General features: G+C 36.8%; 1 protein-coding gene across 5 annotated transcripts in view; it reads right to left on the bottom strand.

Moving 5' to 3' along the window:
* Positions 1–23,582, bottom strand: part of HECTD2 (HECT domain E3 ubiquitin protein ligase 2) — a 72,475-nt gene that overhangs the window by 43,169 nt on the left and 5,724 nt on the right. For all 5 annotated transcript variants that reach the window (XR_009352531.1, XM_059169473.1, XM_059169472.1 and 2 more), the window contains exon 2: positions 9,460–9,589. Coding sequence is in view for 4 of the 5 variants with exons in the window: in XM_059169473.1 (XP_059025456.1) it covers positions 9,460–9,589 (130 nt within the window). In the remaining variant the exon portion in view is untranslated. The remainder of the gene's footprint in view (positions 1–9,459; positions 9,590–23,582) is intronic.

The raw sequence follows: 23,582 nt of genomic DNA on the forward strand, positions 1-23,582 counted from the left end.
GTGGGGTGATGAATGCTCTCCATTTCTTGCTGTGCTATCTGAATCAGCTGAGGGTGCTTAGTTCACCTCACTGCTTTAACCTGGGCTACTCCTGACAGCTGCAGAGTCATATTTCTGCCAGACATCTAAAGCATACATAGTCCAACAAATCACAGCTCTGTCAGATATGCCAATAGTTGTCCTTTGTTTCCCAGGACTCACTCATGACCTTGGCTCACTGACTTCCCCAGAAAGAACTCACATTCCTGCGAAAGCTGAAGGCAGATCCGATTCAGAGACTCTGTTCAGACCATCTTTTCACCTAATTGTGGCACTGACCCTTACACATCCAAGGTTTGTGCTTGCCATTCTGTTTTTCAAAACCAGGCAGTATGTGTGTGTATATAATTACACATATAATTTAAGCGGTATATTGTTCATAGGATATAAAGATAGGATATAAAGATAACAAAATTATTATTTTTTAAAAATCAAAGGAATAGGAGTTACCTCTGGACAGAAAGGGCAATGCAACTGGGTGGGTTCATAGGAGCTTATAATGTTCTTTTTCTTAATTTTAGCACCAACTTCTTCTGCTTTCCATTTATTATTACTAAAACCATATATTACTGTTGATTACATTCCATATATGTGGTGCCAAATTTTTAAAAATTTGTGCAGTTACCCATGAAATAAGAGTAATAGAAACTCCTGTTCATCACAATCCCTTCCCTACAACTTAGCTGCCTATAATATTATCACTCACATTTACTGAATTTCATAAGGCATGGAACTGAATGCTTTTAAATGCTTTTTTTTTCATTTATCCTTACAACCCCATGAGGCAGCTTCTTTATTATGCTATTTTACAGATGGAAAAAACGAGCACAGAGAGGTTAAATAAATTTTCCAGGATCATAAGTTATGGAGCCAGGATTCAAACCCATCCGGATAAGTTACAACACCCATGTTTTTTCCACTATCGAATAATGCCAAACCTTCTACCATGTATAAAAACAAGTAGCAAAACTGAATCCTAAATTTACATGGAAGTAGGACCTGGGAAATTATGAAATGTCAAAAAAAAAAAAACAACAACTCAACAAGGATCAAACAAAATAAACACTTTAAATCATAAAACTTTGGTGTAGAGGATATTTTACAACACATAATGCCCCAATTCCTCATTCTATAAATGAGCAAATGAAGGCTCATGAAGGCTAAGTGTAATGTCTAAGGTCACAATGACACTTACTGGTGGTAATTAACTCAAATGTTCAGTTCTTATTTAATATCATAATTTAGAGTGTGTGGGTGCCAGGCAGGAAATAAATGAGCTACAAACTGAAGGATGCCTCACTACGTCGGTAGTGGCAGCAACTGAAACAAGAAGACCAGAGTGGATTAGTCATAACAGGTGATGTTTACATCATTGTCTATAGGGCGACTTTTCTGAACATTTGGCAAAAAATAAAATAGAAGGTGGGAGAGAGAAAGGAAGAAAGAGGGGGAAAAAATCTGACTCACAGGACTTTAGCCACCAGAGCTAAATATATTGTAATAGATTCATTAGTTTTGGGAGATGTACTTTTTACTAAGTTCAGTCATGTTTATGTTTGTAAAACTACAACAAAAACATAGGTGAAATGTTCTTTTATGGGTCTAGTTATAAAAATATTCAAAAGTCCTTTTTCCAGAAGGTTACCTCTAGTGGAACAGATGCCTTATACTGGAGAATTTATTACAGAGACAGGTCTGACATTCCAGGAGAGAAAACTGACCAGAAATCTAGAAAAACTGTCTCCCATACATTTCCTCATTCAGCAAACTATTTTCTGAGTAAAGACTCTATGTACCTACCATAGAGGCTGGATCCTGGAGATACACAAATGAATTAAAAATTCAAGGAGAATGTAGATGCATTTACTCTGAGACCCAACAATCCTACTTCCAGGAATATCTCAGAAAACACAAAAAGACGTATGTACAGATTCATTCACTGTGGCATTGTTTAGTAAAAGAATGGACACAATTCATTTCTTTTAATAGGATCTTTATTAAATAATTTATAATATATCCTATGAGTGATGTATAATTATAAAAAAGAATAAGGGAGCTCTTTATGTACTGATATAGAAAAATATCCAGGGTACACTAAAAACAAGGTGCAGGGCAATGTATATGCAGTTACCTTTTCTTTAAGAAGAGACAGGAAATGAGAATGTATGTACATTTATTTTTGCTTTCCTCTGGATAAAGAAACACAAGAAAGAATATAGTAAGACAGCAGGGAAGAAATAAAAATGAGACATCTGAAACATACTATTTATAGTTTTGATTCTTTGAGACACACAAATGTTACCTATTCAAAAAATTAACTTCAATATAAAAAAATAAAAAGAAGAGCGCTTGCCCTCTTTAAAACAGAAGCTTAAGAATTTACTCCAGACTAGTAAAGAGACAGATAAGTGAACAGATAAATGCAGCAGGGTACTCTAAGTTCTCAGTAGATATTCTTCTCCTGCTGGCACAGTTAGGAAAGTCAAGTCTAAGGTACTCACTCTGACTCAGAGAAGGATTTTGGAGATTTAGTCTAAAATCAGTTCATTCTCCACAGAAACCTGGAGATGGGGTCATTTGAGGCTTTGGAGATAATTCTTCTAGGGTAAGATTCTTAAAGCAGCTATTTCAAGTCTTTTTCTCTCCCCAGATGGCAAGTCCTGCGCTGGGTTTCTTCTAACAGCTTGTTTCTCTGTCTGCCTCTAAAGTTGCTCTTGGAGGAACTGTGAAAACTCTGTGGTACTTTACCTGTGTAGAAATCATAGGACACCACCACACACCGATCCAATCACCCATTTGAGCTAAAGACCACTTTGTTTTTCCATGAGCTATTTCAGAGTGGCAAAGATCATGGGATGTATTTCTCCAGAATTAGGCAGAAAACTGCAGGGCTCACGATGTCCTATCAGGGCTCTTTTAGAGTAAACTCATGAAAGGCACTGAGCTGGAAGAGAAACAGTGCCCTCGAGATAAACTTAGAGTTCCTGTCTACGCTTTTCTGAATTACCAAGAGTGCAAAGACATTATACAAGAGATGGGGAGAAACTGTTTCATCGCTTTTAAAGCTGTTCTGGGCTGTTTAAAGATGTTTTAAAGAAGTCTGACAGGGGCATAATCACTTTAGAAAGAAGATACAAAAGAGTAAGAGAGAACATAGTGCTAATCCCCCCTCCATCATTACTTACCATTTATATTGTTTCTCTGAAGATGTATCATCCCTAACAGCTGTTGTAGTAGGTAAAACTCCTACACTTCTCTGATCTCCAAAAGGACAGCCAACTCGACAGGCAGACCTAGTCATGTGATCTACAGGGAGGAAAGGCATCCCTCAGCTGTTAGGTAAACCCACGCTGGGCTTTTGCAGCTTCTCTAATACCACTTGAAGATCAGATGGGAAGACAAGCTGTTAGAGAATACCCAGCATAGGTCCTGCTACCAGAGAAGAGGGAGGAAACTGTAATAACTGCCAAGAATGATGCATCTTTGAGGAAATAATCTTACTGGCAAGTAAAAGAGGCTTCCTGAAAGATCAAAGAATTATAAACATGCTTACATTGGAAAGACTTAGTCTAACTTCCCATTCAGTAAAGGAATTCTTTATGCAGCAGCCCTGAGATAGGAACTCCAAGTCGTACCTGAATCCAGGGGACATCCAGACAGAACAGCTAGGAGAAGTCAGCACTAGGAGTTCCAATAAAGGAAAAGAAGTCTGCGAAGAGGGCTATTCCTCTAGAGTGGTATATACAAATACTCCAAGTTCAGGTTGGGGCTGAGTCTAGATTCCATAAGACCGGCACAGATGAGAGGGAAACAGACAAGTGGTGGGGACTCATTCAGAGTCACACATCTACCTAATAGGAGGCAGGTAAGTTGTGAGCAAACAAGTTGGTTCAGATATCAGGATTTCAGTATAGACAAAATGGAATAAAGGAATCAGTGTGGAAGCAAAAGCTATTGAATCTGAACAGAGTCCAAACAAAAAAAGTTAGAGATAGTCATGACTTTCTTTTTGACTATCATTCTCCATAGGAGTCATTTCAATGTTCTTAAGATTCTTAAAACTGTTGTGGGCTGAACTGTGTCTGTGAAATAGATATGTTTGAAGATATTTTGAAGTCCTAACTCCTATGACCTGTGAATGTGACCTTATTTGACAATTTGTAGATGCAAACAAATTAAGACGAAGACATACTGGATTAGGGTAGGTCCTAATTCAATGACTGGTATCCTTACAAAAAAAGGGAAACACAGAAAGAATACAGGAGAAAATGCCACGTGAAGGGAGAGGCAAAGATTGGAGAGACGCATCTACAAGGCAAGAGACAGCAAGGATTGCTGGTAATTACCAGAGGACAGAGGCATGGAACAGATTCTGAGAACCTTCAAAAGGAACCAATTCTACCAATGCCTGGATTTCAGATCTCTAGCCTCCAGAACCATAAGAGAAAAAATTCTGTTGTTTTAAGCTATCAAGTTTGTGTTCTATGTTACAGCAGCAGGAAGAAACTGATACACCCTCCAAGGAGATTAGTGAATTCAATGCAAGAAGAACTGAGTTTTCTACTTCCATTTCCTCTTCCTACTTCCTCTCTTCCCTCAATTCTGTAGTGAGTCATGAGAGCTCTTGTAACCTTGCTGGTGCTGACATCCCAACCCCTACGCTTTGCATTTTTCTTTGGTTCTATCCTCATACCACTTCTCTATTCTACTAGTTCATTTTATTATTCTATTTTCCTACTGCAGTTTTAGTCTCTCTCTTTATGAGATTCTTTCCTTGACCACACTGCTCTGCAAGACCCTGCTTTTCTTTCAGTACAGCTAAGCTTCAGTTGAATCTGGGCAGTCTACATTGCCCCCATAGCCTTGCTATTAATCTGCCTCTTAACCGTCTACAGTTTAAATTCTCCTCATACCATCCTACTGAAACCATTCTCTTAAAAGTCATCAATAAACACATTAACAACAAATCCTTTGCTTTGTTGTCTCAGTGCTTACTCTTCTTGTTCTCACTTAGCAATGACACTATATCATCTTCTTTAAATTTTCTTTTCCCTTGATTTGTCTCTCTCTCTCCCCACCCTTTTTTTTTTTTTTTAAAGATTTATTTATTTTAGAGAAAAAGAGAGAATGCATGCGTGCACGTTGTGGGATAGACAGAGGGAGAGAAGCTCAAGTAGACCTTCCACTGAACCTGGAGCCTGACACAGGGCTCCACGTGGGGCTTGATCTCACAACCCATGAGATCATGACCTGAGCGGAAACCAAGAGTTGGATGCTTAACTGACTGAGACACCCAGGTGCCCTGCTTTTTCCTGGATTTCTAAGTTACAGCCCAACGTTGTTCATTTCCCTCCTTCAGGACTCACTTTCTTTTCTTTCACCAACTCTTCTTTTAATGAAGGTATTATCCAAAACTATCCTTGGTTCTCTTCCTTTTTCTATGTCTGCCATTTCATTAGCTAGGTAAGTTCACTCTGGGCAAGCCACTTAAAACTCTCTGTGGCTTAAGTTTCCTTACCTTTGAAATAGGAGAAGGATTCCATCCTTCAGTGGCTGTAAGGACTAAATGAATTCCCTTCCTATATGTACCACATTCAGAACCATGAGTGGCAGAGTAAGCATTGAATGAAGCTGCTGCTGTGGCTGCTGTCACTGCTTTGGCACATTCACTCTGAGAGCTATTTCCTCTGTCCTGGGTTGTCTCTTGTTTGGCTCTATGCAATAGAGTTGACCCTTTAACAATGTGGGGGGTCAGGGGCACCAACCCCTCATGCAGTTGAAAATCCATATATAACTTTTGACTCCCCAAAAACTTAATTACTAATAGCCTACTATTAACTAGAAGCCTTCCTGATGACATAAACTATTGGTTAACACATATTTTGTATGTTGTATGTAACAAAGTCTTAAAATAATAAGCTAGAGAAAATAAAATGTTAAGAAAATCACAAGGAAAATACATTCACTGTACTGTACAGTATTTACTGAAAAAAATCTGCATATAAGTGGACCTATGCAGTTCAAACCTATGTCATTCAAGAGTCAGCTAACTGGTCAACTATACTTCTAAGAATCACTGCTGGACAAGGGAACTGCCTAGAGCCTGAGGGGATTACAAAGGTTTTATTCCTTCACGGAACAAACTGAGATTATAGTATTCAAATGATAATACATAAGACTGGGTGACTTGATAAAAGGTAATAACAAAAGAAAACCTAATTGGAAAGTCAAAGAAGGGAAGAACTATATCTGGTTGGAGAGAATCAGCAAAGGTTTAATAAAGAAGTAGCTTTGAAGGATAGATAAGGATGTGTCAGGTAGAAAAGAGGGAAGAGTGCATTCCAGGCAGTGGGAACAAGCTGGCAAAATCTCTGAGGTAAGGTATGAGGCATCCAAAAGAATAGCAAAAATGTAGTTATATGTAGGAGAAAAGTGGGAGCTAACATTGAAAAGCTGTCATATTTTGAACGTCCTTGAGTGTCAAGGTAAAAATTTTTTATTTAATTTTGGAAGCATTAGGGAGTATGAAGATGATGTAATTAGAGTTGTATGATTAATGTGATATGATTAATCAGGAAAGAGAAACAAGTCAATCAGGAATTTCCTCTATCTGTCAGATAGAGGAACAAGAGTTTTGTTGTCACAAAATGTGGACTGGATTTTGGTTCTAACACTTAACAGTGACCCCAGCCAACTAATTTACCCTCTCTCAGCCTGTTTCCATACTTATAACATGGTGTGATAAATAGAAACTAAGATGGCCCCCATGAGTCTCAGCTTTCTGGTGTTCTGTCAGGATTACATTATATTGCATGACAAAAGAGACTGTGTAGATATAAATAACTGGCTGAGGTTAAAATAGGGAGATTATCAAGGTAGGCAAAACCTAACAACATGAGACCTTTAGAAGCACAGAATTTTCTCCCACTGGCTGCAAAAGACAAAGTCAGAGAGATTGGAAACATGAAAGGGATTCAACACGAGGGCTCCTGCTGCTGGCCTTCCAACAGGAAGCTACAGCACTCAGCAAGGTCTGTGGGAGGAGGTGGCAGACTGTGTAAATGGTCTGTTTAGGAGCTGAGAGCAGCCCCGGCTGCAGCCGGCAGGGATTGCCTGCAACCTGAAGAGGCTTGGAGGAGGATTCTTCCCACAGAGTCCAGCCCAGCCAACACCCTGTTAAACCCTGAGCAGAAAACCCAGTCACACTCACCAGGACCTCTGACTTAAAGAGCCATCAGCTAATAAATGGGTGTTGCTTTTAAACCATTAGGTTTGTGGTAATTTGTTATATATAAATAGAAAACGAATGGAACAGGAATTCTAGTATCTATTCTATTTTATGTGATTGTTGCAAGGCTCAAATAAGGTAACGTATACACAAATAATACACAAATATAACTTATAGTTGTTATCCAGTTAACAAGTCTAAAATATGTATCATTTCTCTCAACTCCTCTCCCCATCAAATAGGCTTACTTTCTTTCTTTCTTTCTTTAATGGTACCGTAATTACAGCTTTGCTTTGTTTTGCTGTGGGCTGGGGGACTGACTAGTGGCTCCTTGGAGTGAGCCTGAGGTGAAAGAATATGTGTGTGTGTGCGCGCTCGCGCGCGCGAGCATGCGCGCACCATGAGTGCATAAATAAGAGAAGAAAGAAGTCATCAAAGGCAAAGGTTGATAAATGAAATAAGGTAAATACTGACCTGCAAAAGTGCAGAATATGGGTCTAGCACGAGCATCGACTGTCAAATGAAAATCTGTGTGAGAATAATTTATGCCACACACAGCTACGGACACAAGGAATTTACCAAAAACTATGTCCTTAAACATTTCTAGGTTTATTTTGTGTTGTTTGGGTACAGGGACATTTAAACCTTCACAGATTTTTTTTGTTACAGGTCAAGAGAACTTAAAATTAGGCAAGTAATGGAAATTTCCTGTGACAAAACAATACAGAGTTGTATAAAGAAATAAAGCATATTTATAATATACAGCCAGTTCTACTTTCCTGAGGAAACCATTAAACTGACTGGTGGGCATGCTTCCATACCTCTTTATATGCTTGAAGAAGTATAAATGTTTCCCTACTCTTAAAAACCTGGAGTCATCGTCGACCTATTATATGTAACTTGTGTTTTTCATTTTACAGTGTATTGTGGGCACTTCTAGACACTTTATACAAATACCATATTTTTCTTAATAGAGGTGTAGTACTCCAAGCCACCCATTCATAAAAGTGCCAATTTTCACATTCCTTAGACAACATCACAGATATAAATCCTTTCATTCTCTGCAACTGCAGAGGAAAATGTTAACTTCTTATTGTAGCTTGTACTTCTTTATAAATACAAGTGAGATCGAGCAACCTTTCACATGTGTAGTTATTGCTCACATTTCCTCTTGATTAGTCTGCTCAGATCCCTTGCCTTTTCTTCATTGGGATGTTCCTTTTATTGTTTTATTAATAGTCTTTATGATCAAGGATATGTTTTTCACAGACTATGACATTTGTAGATGTTTATACTTTAGGATTTTAAAAAGTTCCCATGGAAGTTTTAAATTTTCTTATATACTCAAACTTGTCAATTTTTTGTTTTATGGCTTTTGGCATTATCATGCCAAGAGATTTTTTTTTATATATATAAACAACCTCTTGTGTTTTCTTCTAGTACTTCTGTAGTTAAAAAAAAAAAAATCCCAAGTTATTATTTTTAATAGGTTAACTAGTCATCCTAATTCCATTTTTGAATAATTGAATACCACTTATATACTACATTTTTTACTGATCTATTTGGCTGTCTTTGTGGCAGCACTGCAAATATAATAGCTTTATAATATATGTACTACAGAGAAATGGGCTTCCTCATTACATTGCATCTTCTTGGACACTGATTCTTATAGATCACATAGGCCATCATTGTCTTAAGATCCTACCTGCCCCCCACACAAAACTGCTGAAAAATGTATTAAATGTAGAGAGTAAACTGAGTATACCTGACACCTTCATGTTTTTCCATCCCATGACCTTTTAGTCTTTTGATAAAGTTTTTCATACAGGTTTAGCTCACTTTCTTTTAGGTTTATTTCTAAGTATTTCATTATTTTCCATCAAGTCTTCTAATTGATTATTCTTCAAATAAAGGAAATCTACTGAATTTTCATATATTTGTAAGGTGTCTGGCTGCCTAATCAAATTCTATTATTCACAAGCTTTGTATGTCATTCATACCTTACCCTAGGTAACAGTCACCTAAAAATAACAATTTTGCTCCTTTGTGTAAATATTTATACAGCTTATTTCTTTTTCATATTGTATTAATTAATTTAATCTACCAAAAAACTACTTTTTAATAGTTTGATAATACTTTTTCAGCCAAAATATAAAGACTATGTGTACTTTCAATAGTCATTATTATTTTACCATTCTTGATGTTAGGGAAAACAAGATGTGTAGGTGAACTTCTGTTTTCAGCGGCTTCTTTCTTCTGGTTAACAGTTGAAATAAAACTGCTAAAAGTGGAAATTTGGCCTTTGGATCCTCTGTCCAAACCCTAAAAACAGAGAAGTTAACATTGCAGTATAATTCCCACTAGCTATATTTAAACTATTTTATTGCAGAAATCATAAACACTTAAACAGAGATTTTAATTTGATGATAGATACATGATATACAGATAAAATATATAACACTGACTTACCTTTTTTAGGACCAAATTGTTTTAAATATAAAATGAAAATAGTTGTATCATGCCTATAAATTGATAAAGTTTGGAAACAGGGATATAAATAGTATCTTCCTTATGGGGTTACTATGAGGTCTCTCTGAGATAATGGGTATCAAGTAACTGGCATGGCCCCTCGTACACTGTACATGCTCCACTCATGTTAATGGCTCTTTTACATTTGTGTTTAGGTAACACTATTTTTATGAGCTCCACAAATATTATTTTCAATAGTTAACATGCATGTGAAATTTCATATGTTGATTCATTGAAGGTTTTCTTTTCTTTTGATGCAACTTTAGCAGTTCAGGTAAAAAGATAAAACCTTTAGAGCTCATTTCTTTCTATGCACCGTGACTACACTTTGGGTGTACCAGGATTAAAACAGATAATGCTAATATAATAAAAGGTGATAGGTGAAAAACCCACAGCTAATATCATCCTAAATGGGGAGAAATTGAGAGTTTTTCCTCTATGGTCAGGAAGAAGACAGGAATGTCCACTCTCACCACTGTTAATTTAACATAGTAATGGAAGCCCTAGCCACAGCAGTCAGACAACACAAAGAAATAAAAGGCATCCAAATCAGTAAAGAAGTAACACTTTCACTCTTTGGACATGACATGATAGTAAACATAAAAAACCTGAAAGACTCCACCAAAAAACTGCTAGAACTGAAAAACGATTCAGTAAAGTCACAGGACACAAAATCAATGTACAGCAATCTGTTGCATTTCCATATACCACTAACGAAGCAGCAGAAAGAGAAATTCAGGAATCAATTCCATATAGAATTGCACCAAAAATAATGAGCTATCTAGGCATAAACCTAACCAAAGAGGTGAAAGCCTGTACTCTGAAAATTATAAAACACCAATGAAAGAAATTGAAGGTGACACAAAGAAATAGAAAGATATTCTATGCACATGGACTGGAACAACAAATGCTGTTAAAATATCTACACAACCCAAAGCAACTTACCTACATATTTAATGCAATCCCTACCAAAATATTAACAGCATTTTTTTCCCTAAAGAGCTAGAACAATCCTAAAATTTGTATGGAAATACCAAAGACCTTGAATACCTAAAGCAATCTTGAAAAAGCAAAGCAAACCTGGAGGCATCAAAATTACAGACTTCAAGTTATATTACAAACCTGTAGTGATCAAGACAGTATGGGGCTGGCATGAAAACAGACACATAATGTGATCAATGGAACAGAATCAAGAACCGAGAAATAAACCCACAACTGTATGGTTAACTAACTTGCGACAAAGCAGGAAAGAATATCCAATGGAAAAAAGACAGTTTCTTCAACAAATGGTGTTGGGAAATTTGGACAGCCACATGCAGAAGAATGAAACTGGACCACTTTCTTACACCACACACAAAAATAAACTCAAAATGGATGAAAGATCCTTGAAAACACAGGCAGGAACCTCTGGCCTCGGCAGCAACTTCTTAATAAACACATCTCAGGAGGCAAGGGAAACAGAAGCAAAAGTAAACTAATGGGACTTCAATAACATTAAAAGCTTCTGCACAGCAAAGGAAACAATCAACAAAACTAAAAGGTAACCTATGGAATAGGAGAAGAAATCTGCAAATGACATATCTGATAAAGGGTGAGTACCCCAATCTATAAAGAACTTAAAAAACTCAACACCCAAAAATGAACAATCCAATTAAAAATGGGCAGAAGACATGAACAGACATTTTTCCAAAGAAGACATACAGATGGCAGCGGACATATGAAAAGATACTCAACATCACTTATGAATGAAATGCAAAGCAAAACTACAATGAGGTATCCCCTTGTACCTGTCAGAATGGCTAATAACAACACAAGAAACAATAGGTGTTGGAGAGGATGTGGAAAACAGTATGGAGGCTCCTCAGAGCCGCTCTGGAAAACAGTATGGAGGCTCCTCAGAAAGTTCAGACTAGAGCTACTCCACCCATCAATCACATTACTAGGTATTTACCCAAAGAAGACAAAAATACTAATTCAAAGGGATACATACACCCTTATGTTTACAGCAGCATTATCTACTACATTCAAATTATGGAAAGAGCTCAAATGCCCACTGACTGGTGAATGGATAAATAAGATGTGGCATAAATACACGTTGGAATATTACTCAGCCACAAAAAGTATGAAATCTTGCCATTTTCAACCATGTGGATAGAGCTCAAGAGCATTATCCTAAGTGAAATAAGTCAGAGAAAGACAAACATCATTTGATTTCACTCATATGTGGAATTTTAGAAGCAAAACAAATGAGCAAAGGGAAAAAGGAGAGAGAAGCAAACCAAGAAATACTCTTTTAACTATAGAGAACAAACTGATGGTTAGCAGAAGGGAGATGGGTGAGGTGATGAGTTTGAGTTAAAAAGGTGATGGGGGAGAAAAAGATAACACTAAGTCCTTAGGAATCCACAGGTGCATCTAACAGTGCAATCTTCCTATAGCACAGAATCTATCCATTAACACACTTTTCACAAAATAATAACCATAAGGTCCATAATATGTAATTTATCTATATTTTATAATTATAAATAAAATATTACCAGGCCAATATTCAGTTATAGAACTACCTCAGGGTTTATTCTCAGCTCTCTTACCAGCTTACTGATGCTTAATAAAATACAACTTCTTGGGGCACTTGGGTGGCTCAGTGGATTAAGCCGCTGCCTTCAGCTCAGGTCATGAGGGCTCTCTGCTCAGCAGGGAGCCTGCTTCCCCTTCTCTCTCTGCCTGACTCTCTGTCTACTTGTGATCTCTCTCTCTCTGTCAAATAAATAAATAAAATCTTAAAAAAAATACAACTTTCTTCCTTAATATTCACTCCTTTACTCTAAATGTAATTTCTTTGCTTTCACAATAGTTTCCTTTTCCTCTCCTTCTTCTTAATCCACTGAATTGATTTCCATTTGCCTTTTCAGAATCAGCTCATACACTATGTAGCAAAAACATTCATGATTACCAAGAACTGACTCTCCCACATTTCCTCCTCTCCTAGAGATAAATGGGGCCAACCGATTCATTCTCATAGGGCCACAAGTAGAAATTTTGCTTGTGTACTGACTAGATTTAGGCTCACTGAAGACTGGTTAATATTTCTGCTAGGATTAGTCTACGTGATCCAGCCTATTATATATATTGCCTAACTAAAATCATCTTATATGTGTAGGATATGAATCCGGTTTTAGAATCAAACCATATCATCTAGGGTCTTATACGAAACCTACAATGTGATGAGTGGCTCAACAAATGGCTATTCCTATGACAGCGGCATAGTAAAACAAGTCACTTACTGCGTACTTGCTACAGGTCTGGTGCTATATTAAGTACCTTCATATACCATTCCTATGAGATATGTATTTACACCCCACTTTATGAATAAGGAAACTGAAGTACCAAGCCCAAGTTCACAGAGATGGTAAGTAGGAATTCAAACTCTGAATGACCCTGAAGTCTGTATCCTTAAACCACCATATATCAACGTCTCTAAGATAGTAGCTATCACTTATTAAGAATTTATCCTGTGACAGTAGGTGTGTTACACATATCAGCTTGTTTCCACAACAACCCTTTGTGACTATTACCTTCTCATCTTTTACAAATATATGCTGAATGAAATTTGATAGCTTTAGGAACAACTCATGTAAGTAGAGGAAATCAACATAAGGAGAAAAACTAAGTGTATACTAAGGAAATGGTGTCCTAGCAATCTAGGAAAGACTCAATAGTTTATTTTCCTACTTCTTCCTCTACTCCTTCTCAATAAAAGAGGGTCCCAAAGAACATTGTTTAGCTCACTTGTGGAATCGCTGAATAATAAAAAATAGTGAATAACTGATTCGATCAACAAGTCCAGGGGCGCCTGGGTGGCTCAGTGGGTTAAGCCGCTGCCTTCGGCTCAGGTCATGATCTCAGGGTCCTGGGATCGAGTCCCGCATTGGGCTCTCTGCTCAGCAGGGAGCCTGCTTCCCTCTCTCTCTCTCTCTGTCTGCCTCTCCGACTACTTGTGATTTCTCTCTGTCAAATAAATAAATAAAATCTTTAAAAAAAAAAAAACAAGTCCATTTTGCAGCTATCAATTCAAATCTCTAATAGTTACAAAATCTTGGTAAATTGTAGCAATACACTCAAATTCACAGAACTAGTATGTTGATTTAGGAAAATAAAATCAAAATAAACTATATATTTGTAAAAGTAAATCATTCCTTACTATAAATATTAGGATAGTTAAATAAGAATTTTATTAAATACTCGGGCCAAGTTTGCTGCTTGGCTGTTTTGTGCTATAGAACATCTTAAATACTAGTGGGAACGAATGTCAAATTTGATCACTATATATTTTGTTTATATATATATTTCGTGTATATATATATATTTCATATATACACAGTAATTAATAAAAATAACAAATTTATAAAATGAGATCAATGAATGGCCTCCCAGGAATGAAGTTATGTTGACTTAGCTTTAAATATCTTCAATAATTTAACCTACCAAGGGCAGTTTTTTTTTTTCACTGGTAACTGTCAAAGACAGCTAACTGTTACCTCAGGCTGAGCAATATAGGATTTAGGAAGCAGTGTGGTTGAACCAAAATCAGAAATGGAGAATGGCCCAGTTTAGATGAGACTGGAAAGAGAGGCAGGAGCCATATCACGAAGCCCTCAAGCTATGGAGCAGAGCTGATGTGCTGGGTGGAAGGAAAAGGGAAAAATCACTGAGGACTTCTAAGCAGGGAGCGACATGATCACATCTGGATGTTTAGAAGATTACTCTGTCAGCAGTGTAGAGAAGAGGCTAGAGGGAGGAAAACTAGAAGTCAAACCAGGCCTTGGAGGACCTTTATATCAGAGGAAACAAAGTCTGAACCAAGACAACAACAGGAATAGGGAACGAAGATTCATGGAAGTCTGGGCCAAAACAATGGCAAAATCTAACAGCTACTTCTGCTCTAAATGTGAAGCATAATGGGAATCACGGAACCCTCCCATAGACTACAAAATAAACAACGTAAAATGTTTTATTTCCAAGTTCAGGAGAACAGGCAAACTTTGACATCTCACCATAAACAGAGGTTATATGACTTAAGAATATGTAAAAACTTGAAAATTCTAGACTGGGTTTTGTAAGAATATGATCTGTGAGTGACCAGAAAAGGAATCAACACTCACTAGGCAAAAGCATGTTTCTAATGCCAAAATAAAGGATCTCCCCTAACTTACAGGGTTATCATTATGTCACAGTTATGTAGTAACTGTTGTGCAAAACTAATAGAAGGACAGATCTGTGGGGAAAAGAGGCATACCTCCTTTTATCACTCTTTATCGCATTTTGCAGATACTGCATTTTTACAAATTGAAGGTTTGGGAAAACCTGGATCAAAAAGTCTATCAACACTACTTTTCCAAAGCATTTGCTTACTATGTGTCTCTGTGTCACATTTTGATAATTCATGCAATATTTCAAACTTTTTCATCATTATTACTATGGTGATCTATAATCGATGATCTTTGAAGTTACAACTATAATTGTTTTGGGACACCAAGAACCACACCCATAAATAATGGCAAACTTAATTGATAAATGTGTGTGTTCTGACTGCTTCACCGACCTACTGTTCTCCCATCTCACTCCTTCTCCATGGGAGTCTCTATTCCCTGAGACACAACAATATTGAAATTAGGCCATCTAAAAACCCTATAATGGCTTCTAAGTATTCAAGTGAAAGCAAGACTTACACCTCTCACTTTATATCAAAAATTAGAAGTGATTCAGCTTAGGGAAGGAGATATACTGATGTATGAAATAAGCTGAAAACTAGGCCTCTTGCACCAGAGAGCCAAGTTGTGAATACAAAGGAAAAGTTCTTGAAGGAAATTAAAAGTGCTATTCCAGTGAACACACAAATGATAAGAAAACAAAACAGCCTTACTGCTGATATTAGAGAAAGTTTTAGAGATCTGGATAGAGGATCAAACCAGCCACAACATTTCCTTAAGCCAAAACCTACTCCAGAGCGAGACCCTACCTCTCTGCAATTCTATAAAGGCTGGGAGAAGTGAGGAAGCTACAGAAATGTAGGAAGCCAGTAGAGGTTGCATCATGAGGTTTAAAGAAAGAAGCCATCTCCATAACCTAAAAGTGCAAGGGAAGCAGCGAATGTTAATGTAGAAGCTGTAGCAAGTTATCCAGAAGATTTAGGTACATTAATTCAAGAAGGTGGCTGCACTAAGCAACAGGTTTTTCAGTGTTATTTCAGATGAAATAGCCTTCTACTGGAGGAATAGTCATCTAAAACTTTCGTAGAAAGGAGAAGTAAATATCTGGTTTCAAAAGATAGGCTGATTCCCTTTCTAGGGTGATTTTAAGTTGAGGCCAATGCTTGTTGACCATTCTGAAAATTCTAGGGCCCTTAAAAATTATGCTAGATCTACTCTGCCTGTCTTCTATAAATGGAATAATAAAGCCTGGGTGACAGCACATCAGTTTACAACATGGTTTACTGAGTATTTTAAGCCCAATGTGGAGAGCTACTGCTCAGAAAAAAGATATCTTTCAAAATATTACTGCTCATTGACAATGCACCTGGTCACTCGGGAACTCTGACGGAGAATGAATTGAGCGCTATCTTCATGCCCACAGCTCATGGATCAAGGAGTCATTTTGAATTCTCAGTCATATTTTAAAAATATGTTTCATGAGGCCGTAGCTGCCCTAGATAGGAATTCTTCTCATGGATCTGGGCAGAGTCAAATGAAAACTTCTGGAAAGGATTCACCATTCTACATGCCATTCAGAACATCTGTGACTCATGGAAAGAGGTCAAAATAGCAATATTCACAGGAGTTTGGAAGAAGTGGATTCCAACCCTCATGGATGTCTTTAAGGTTTCATGACTGTGGAGGAAGTAACTGCTAATGTGGTAGAAATAGCAAGAGAACTAAAATTAGAAGTGGAGCCTAAGATGTGCCTGAACTGCAATCACATGATAAAACTTTAACAGATGAGGCGTTACTTCTTATGGATGAGCAAAGAAAGTGGTTTCTTTCTTTCTTTCTTTCTTTCTTTCTTTCTTTCTTTTTATTTCACAGACGGAGATCACAAGCAGGCAGAGAGTGAGGAGGAAGCATGCTCCCTGCTGAGCAGAGAGCCAGATGCGGGGCTTGATCCCAGGGTCCTGGGATCATGTCTTGAGATGGAATCTAGTCCTGGTGAAGACTGTGGAAATGTCAAGAGAGGATGTAGATTAGTACATAAACATAGTTGAGAAAACAGAGGCAGGGTTTTAGACAATTGACTTCAATTTGGAAAGAAGTTCCATTGTGGGTTAAATGCTATCAAACAACATCACATGCTGCAGAGAAATCATCTGTGAAAGGGAGAGTCAACTGATGAAGAACACTGTATTGTCTTATTTGAAGAAACTGCCATAGCCACCCCAACCTTCATCAGCCACCAACCTCGTTCACCAGTCAGTAGTTACCAACATCAAGGCCAGATCCTCCACCAGCAAAAATTTATGACTCACTAAATGCTCTGATGGTGGTCAGCATTTCTTAGCAATGAAGTATTTTTAAGTTAAGGCATGTACATTGTTTTTTAGATATTATGCTTTTATACACTTAATAAGCTACTGTATAGTGTCAGCATAATTTTATATGCAGTGGGATATAAAAAATTTGATTTGACTTGCTTTATTGTAATCTTTGCTTTATTGCAGGGGTCTGAACTAAATCTGCAGTATCTCTGAGGCCTGCATGATATGAGCTGACAAAGAAGATAAAGGATCAATAGCCAAGGAGATATGAAATCCAAGAAAAGGTGATGTGTTAAAAATGAAGGGAGGATCAAGTTTCAAGAAAAAAATGTGGTCAATGATGTTAAACAATGGAAAATGGTTAGATCAAAAGTATGCCTACTAGAATGAATAACTGTGAAATCTTGGGGACACTGCAGACAACAGATTCAGGGGAATGGTGGTGGCAGAAACTGTATGAACCGGACTAGTGAATGAGTGGGAAGTTAGGAAATGGAGGCAATGAGCAGGGATTGCTCTGTCGAGAAGCTTTACAGAAGGGAAGAAAGGCAAGTGGCTGGAAGGGTGTAAAGGTTTGAGGGAAGATACACTGAGCCTGTTTCATGGTTGCTGTATCCAGTGTTTGCTTCTGTAGTCCCTAGAGCATTGTTCCTATTTTTTGTGCAGGAATGGCCATGGGTGGAAGTAGAGATAGGAACTCAACAAAAGGGCAGCCATCTGTAGCCTGAGTGGCTACCCATTAGGGTGGTCTTGCATAAAGGGCATTGATGCTTCCTAGTATGTAATCAGAAGGAGGTCTTTCCAGATTTTAGATGAAGGAATACGGAAAGGAGTGCCAGCCAAGAGTGGAAGAATAGCAGGGGCACAGAGAGCAGCCAATCTCTGTTCCAGTTTGCTTTTTGGTTCTGATCTATGTATATGTATCATTCCAATAAATCCCCCTTTTTCCTAAGGGAAGCATACATGGCCCAGCTTTCTGTTGCTTGTAATTAAAAAAAAAAAAAAAAATTTAATGACATGGAAAAAAATCCTTGGTCTACCAAGTCTCTTGTTTTAAGATGGCTATGTTCTTGATAATTAATACTTGAAATGACCTGATACAAATCATCGGCAATTTCAGAGGCTGACAGTACACCACAGATCAATAAAAGGAAACTCACAAAATAGCCATTGCCCTACACTAGCTTGTACAATAGAAATCTTCCACAAAACCTAATACTTTCACAAGAAAAAATAGGGCAGCATGTTTTGCCATGGTAAACTAAAAATTAGAGAATCAACTCAAGAAGCTATTGGGTATTGACATCAGACATCAGACTAAATTAAAGGTTAGAGAACATTTCTTTATAAGTCTTCTAAGAATTGGATCTACCACAATTATTACATCTGGTTTCCTGAGGAGTTTTGGAAATGCAATCTAGGAGTCCTACAGAAGGAGAACACTAAGGATGAAGCCCTGGAATGTGGCCAGCCCACAAGCAGTGGGCTGGATGTGTTGAAGAATAGAGAGTAACAGGATACCCAACCAGCTGTTACAGATTGAAGATCAGCACAAATAGGGAACACAGGGAAAAAAACACCAGGAATCCATTGAGGAAAAAAACTCAAAATATTTAAAGCTGGCATAATAAATAGTAGACTTAACTCTAGGCAGAGGCTACCATAGATTCAGTAAGTAGCAAAAAATTTAATGTAGTAATTACATAACTAATCAAAAATCATATTTCACAAATACCTACCATGGACCTCAATGGTCTCTTTGACTATATATAATCACAAATAATTTTTAAAAATGTAAATAAATACTTAGGTTATCTGCTCTGCTATTGGTAACATATGATATTGTTGATCTTATTTTAAATTTTTAAATTCCTGAGGAACAAACTACACCTGAGTTAAATTTCTGATTTCTTTATCATATTTTTCATCAGGTGCTAATAAGAAGGATATCTATGATATCCTTTGTACTTAATACCAAGTTCTATCATATTCAAAATTCTGATAAAATTACCTTGCTAATCCTCTATTCCCCAAAAGTTGCTGTATAAGATAAAGCATTTTTGTTCACATTCTAAACTAATCACTGATAAAGGAATAATATGCTGGCTCTGTTCCATCATGAAACACCTTTTAAAGCCATAATATCTCACTACCTTAGGGTCTTAAAATAAAAATATTTTAAATTGAATTCTTATATCTATAAAATTCATTATTCATAATATATTTTAAACATATTTAACTAGTTTTGTGAACAGGTTGGGAAATGCTTGCATTTTAAACTATATCAAGTGAAAATTAATATTACAGTCTAGCTATTTAGGCCAACAGGCAGAAGTTTTACTTACTGAAGAGACAAACACTAGAAATTGACTCTGCATAGAGCTCTGTAGTGAGGTCAGTTCTAAATGCAAAGGTGTCACAGGGATCCAGTCAACAGGACATGCTAAATTGTGTTCAGAATCTTCTTTTTGAGGGGTATGTAATGTATTTTAGAAAATGCTCCATACAATAAATAATGATTCGGCATTCTAAGATGTTCGATAATACTTGGTTACTTAGAAAATACACACGTGTAGAATACTTGTCATCAATAATGTCAAAAATAAAGCAAACAAACAAAATTCAACATATAGTAGTGGTTCTCAAACTTTCTGGACTCAGGATCCCTATACACTCTTAAAAATTATTGCATGTATCAATTTCTTTTAAGATAACAATAAACCCATAATGGAAAATATATTTTCTCAAACAACAACAAAAATCTTAGTGAGAAGAAGGGCATTACATTTTGCAAATCTATTTTAACATCTGGTTTCCCAGAAGACAGCTGGATTCTTCTGCTTCTGCATTCAATTTGTTGGACTAGCAAGTCATGTATGCTTTAGAAAACTATACTCTATACTCAGGAGAATGAGTGGAAATAAGACAAGACAAATAACATCTTAGTACCCTAAAAGTAGTTTCAACCTCATGGACTTTTATAAGGATGTGGAAGATAACACTTTGAGGACTGCTACAATAGGAATAAATAATAATTAAAACTAAGAATGGATTTAAGAAATTTGGGGAGGACAAGAAAATACCATCCAGATCTACACTAATATGGCCATTTGCTAAGGGGGCCATGGAGCACTTGAAATGTGCTAATCCAAACAGATACCTAGTAAATGTAAAATACACAATTTTCAAAGACATACTATGAAAAAGAGGTAGAGTAGTTCAGCCAGTGGCTACACTGATTAAATACTGAAATGGTAAATTTCTGGATATATTGGGCTAAATAAAATATATTATTCAAAGTAACTTTACCTCTTTATTTTTATTCTTTTTGATGTAGCTATTAGAAAATTTTAAATTACATATTATTTACATTATGTTTCTCCTGGCAGAGCTGATCTAGACAGATGAAAACATATTTTCCTAAACTAGATCCAATACAGCATACAATCTTAGGAAAAATAACAGAATTATTACTCAGATTGAGAGTATCCTTACATCATTTTTGGAAGAAGGGATTTGCTGGAAAGGTAGTGAATTTAAATATGGTATAAAATACTCTATAGACAAAGAATAAAAGCTACCTGAATGAATAAAGACTGAGGGTCTTGATTTGGTAATTTCTGATAAACATATAGGTCTATATAGATACAGATCAATATCTCACAGCAATCTATACTTTGGGCCATACCTCACTGAAATGCATTTTTCAAATCCAAAGATAAATATTTCAGCAATAGGTTAAGTGCTCCTAATATAATGCATAATGTATGTATCATTCAGTATCAATGAGTCAAGGAACTACTTATAATGCACAGAAAACTACAAAGATTGAGTGGCTTCCTCTGGTATCAAGCAAAGGCTACTGTGTCAAAAGACAGATGAACAAATGTACATTTATGTGTTTTAAGTTAAAATAAAAAACATCTAAGATAGCCTCCTATACCAACTTTTTATAGAAACTGACCTAAATTACCAGGGAGGGCCATATCAGCTGAGAGGCTTCAACTGAGTTTAGTCTACAAAGGAGACTATTTTTAGGCCCTGTTACTGGGTAAAGATACTTTGTTTTTCTTTTTTGTATGCTTTTTTCACTGTTCCTATTAGGATGCTGGGTTACAAAATCAGAAGTGCTAACTCTGCTGGACAGACATCTAGGAAGATGTGAAAAGTTAGCTACTTGCAAGGTGTGAACTTCCCTCCCAAACAAAGTAGCACCAGTCCAAGTGGAATTGCTTTCTTTAAGTGATATAAACCACCTGTTTCAAAGGAGAATAGGAAATAAGGATTGGGATTCTGAAACAAAATTCTAACACCAAAAAAGTCACAATGCAATTGATCTTATAAATTACTGAAACTAACCCTACTTAACATAAAAAAAAATGTTAGTCCTGAAACAGAAAATTCGGTGTTCACTCAACAGGAAGGCAAGGTGGCATAGGAAATTTTATTCACTTATCTTACAACATAGAAAAAGAAAAAAATAATGGCATCAATAAATTACTGTTATACCGTAAAATACCACATTTAAATTGTATGATTAATGCAATCACAATTCCTCAACCAATTTACTCTTCTTTAATAAGAACATGTGGATAAAAAACAAGTTAATTTGGAATAGAGCTTTCTTTAATAACTAGGCTCAGACTTCAGATAGACTTCAATTCAGTTGAATTAATAAAATTTCAATAATTTCTATTTTTCAAAGGCATATTTGTCTACTACAATCATTCCCCAAAACATGTTTTTTGTCTGCTTACCAAAATGTCACTAAGTTACAAATATCAACTTAGGAACAACTAATCCTTCATGTAAGGCTTAGCAGCCTAACATTTTTGCAATGCAAAAAGGAATCCTTCACCCACAGAGTAAACTCATACCAGAAAAACAAAACAAAACAACAACAGGAGAAAAAAGTAGGGAAACCAAAGCTTCCCAGAGCTTTCTCAGCTCCACCCACTTCCTCACTTGTCCTCTGTTAATCTTTCTCTCTTCCTCAACTCACACTAAAAATAAGCAAGTTAAGTTCCAAACACTATGCCTAAATCACCGCCACTCTGGTAACACTGGCTGTACCCCTTTACTTCGATTTCTTTTCCTCTTAAAAATTTTTTTGGGGCTCCTGGGTGGCTCAGTAGGTTAAAGCCTCTGCCTTCGGCTTGGGTCATGATCCCAGGGTCCTGGGATCGAGCCCCCACATCAGGCTCTCTGCTCGGTGGGGAGCCTGCTCCCCCCCCCCCAATCTCTACCTGCCTCTCTGCCTACTTGTGATCTCTCTCTCTGCCAAATAAATAAATAAATAAATCTTTAAAAAAATTTTTTTATATGAACCTTGGCATACACCAGTCCTAAAAAGTTCAGAGAATGCATAATGTCCTTGAATTCAGTGTGCATGTGTGTGTGCGCGCGCATAAATGCGCCAGTGTGCATGCACACCGAAGGAAAGGAGAAGGAAGTTGGGGTGGTCCAGGTTGGGAGGCTTGATATAAAACGTTATGAAGGAAAGTACCAAAGCCATAGAACAGACTTAGAAAGGGTGAGCTGGTTTAAAAACAGCTCCCCAGCTGCAGTAGTTGGTTTGTAAATAACAATAACAACATAATAAAAATATCATCATCCAACATTTATTGAGTGCTCACTTTGTCAAGGCTCCTTCCTAAATGCTCTATGTGTATCAATTTAGTCTTCTCACTTATCCTACAGGGCACTTTTGGAGGTGTCCTGCTCACAACTTACAATGACCGCTTTTCTCCAATTGTTACATTTAGTCAAAGCACTTGTGTCCTAACATTCTGAATTAGTTATGAATGAGAGAATAAGCAGGCAATGATATAATGGCTGTGCAGTTAAAAAAAAAATTGACAAACAGACTTTACAACCCACTCAAAATTAGAGACACCCTGGATATGTATTTATTTAGCTATCACCCTGCTTTTTATGTCTCAAGACTTTCAGATTGTTTTTCTTTAATGAAATTGCTTTATTTTATATAGAAAAATCATTCATTCATGCCATCATTAAAACTGACACTATCAGCTATCCTAGAACACATTTTCTCCTCCATAACAATTCTATCTCTGATTAACAAAATTTTGAACTTGTCACTAGACCACATCTCTTTTTAAAAAGAACAAATATTGCTACAGGTGCAGGTTCTTTGAAACACACTGTCCAGACCATAGATACAGTATATGGAAAGTGCATGGGTTTCTGAGCGAGAAATGTCTCAATTTTAAACAAAGCTCTGCTTGTTGCTATTTT

The sequence above is a fragment of the Mustela lutreola genome, chromosome 4, assembly GCF_030435805.1.
Source record: "Mustela lutreola isolate mMusLut2 chromosome 4, mMusLut2.pri, whole genome shotgun sequence".
Lineage (NCBI taxonomy): Eukaryota > Metazoa > Chordata > Mammalia > Carnivora > Mustelidae > Mustela > Mustela lutreola.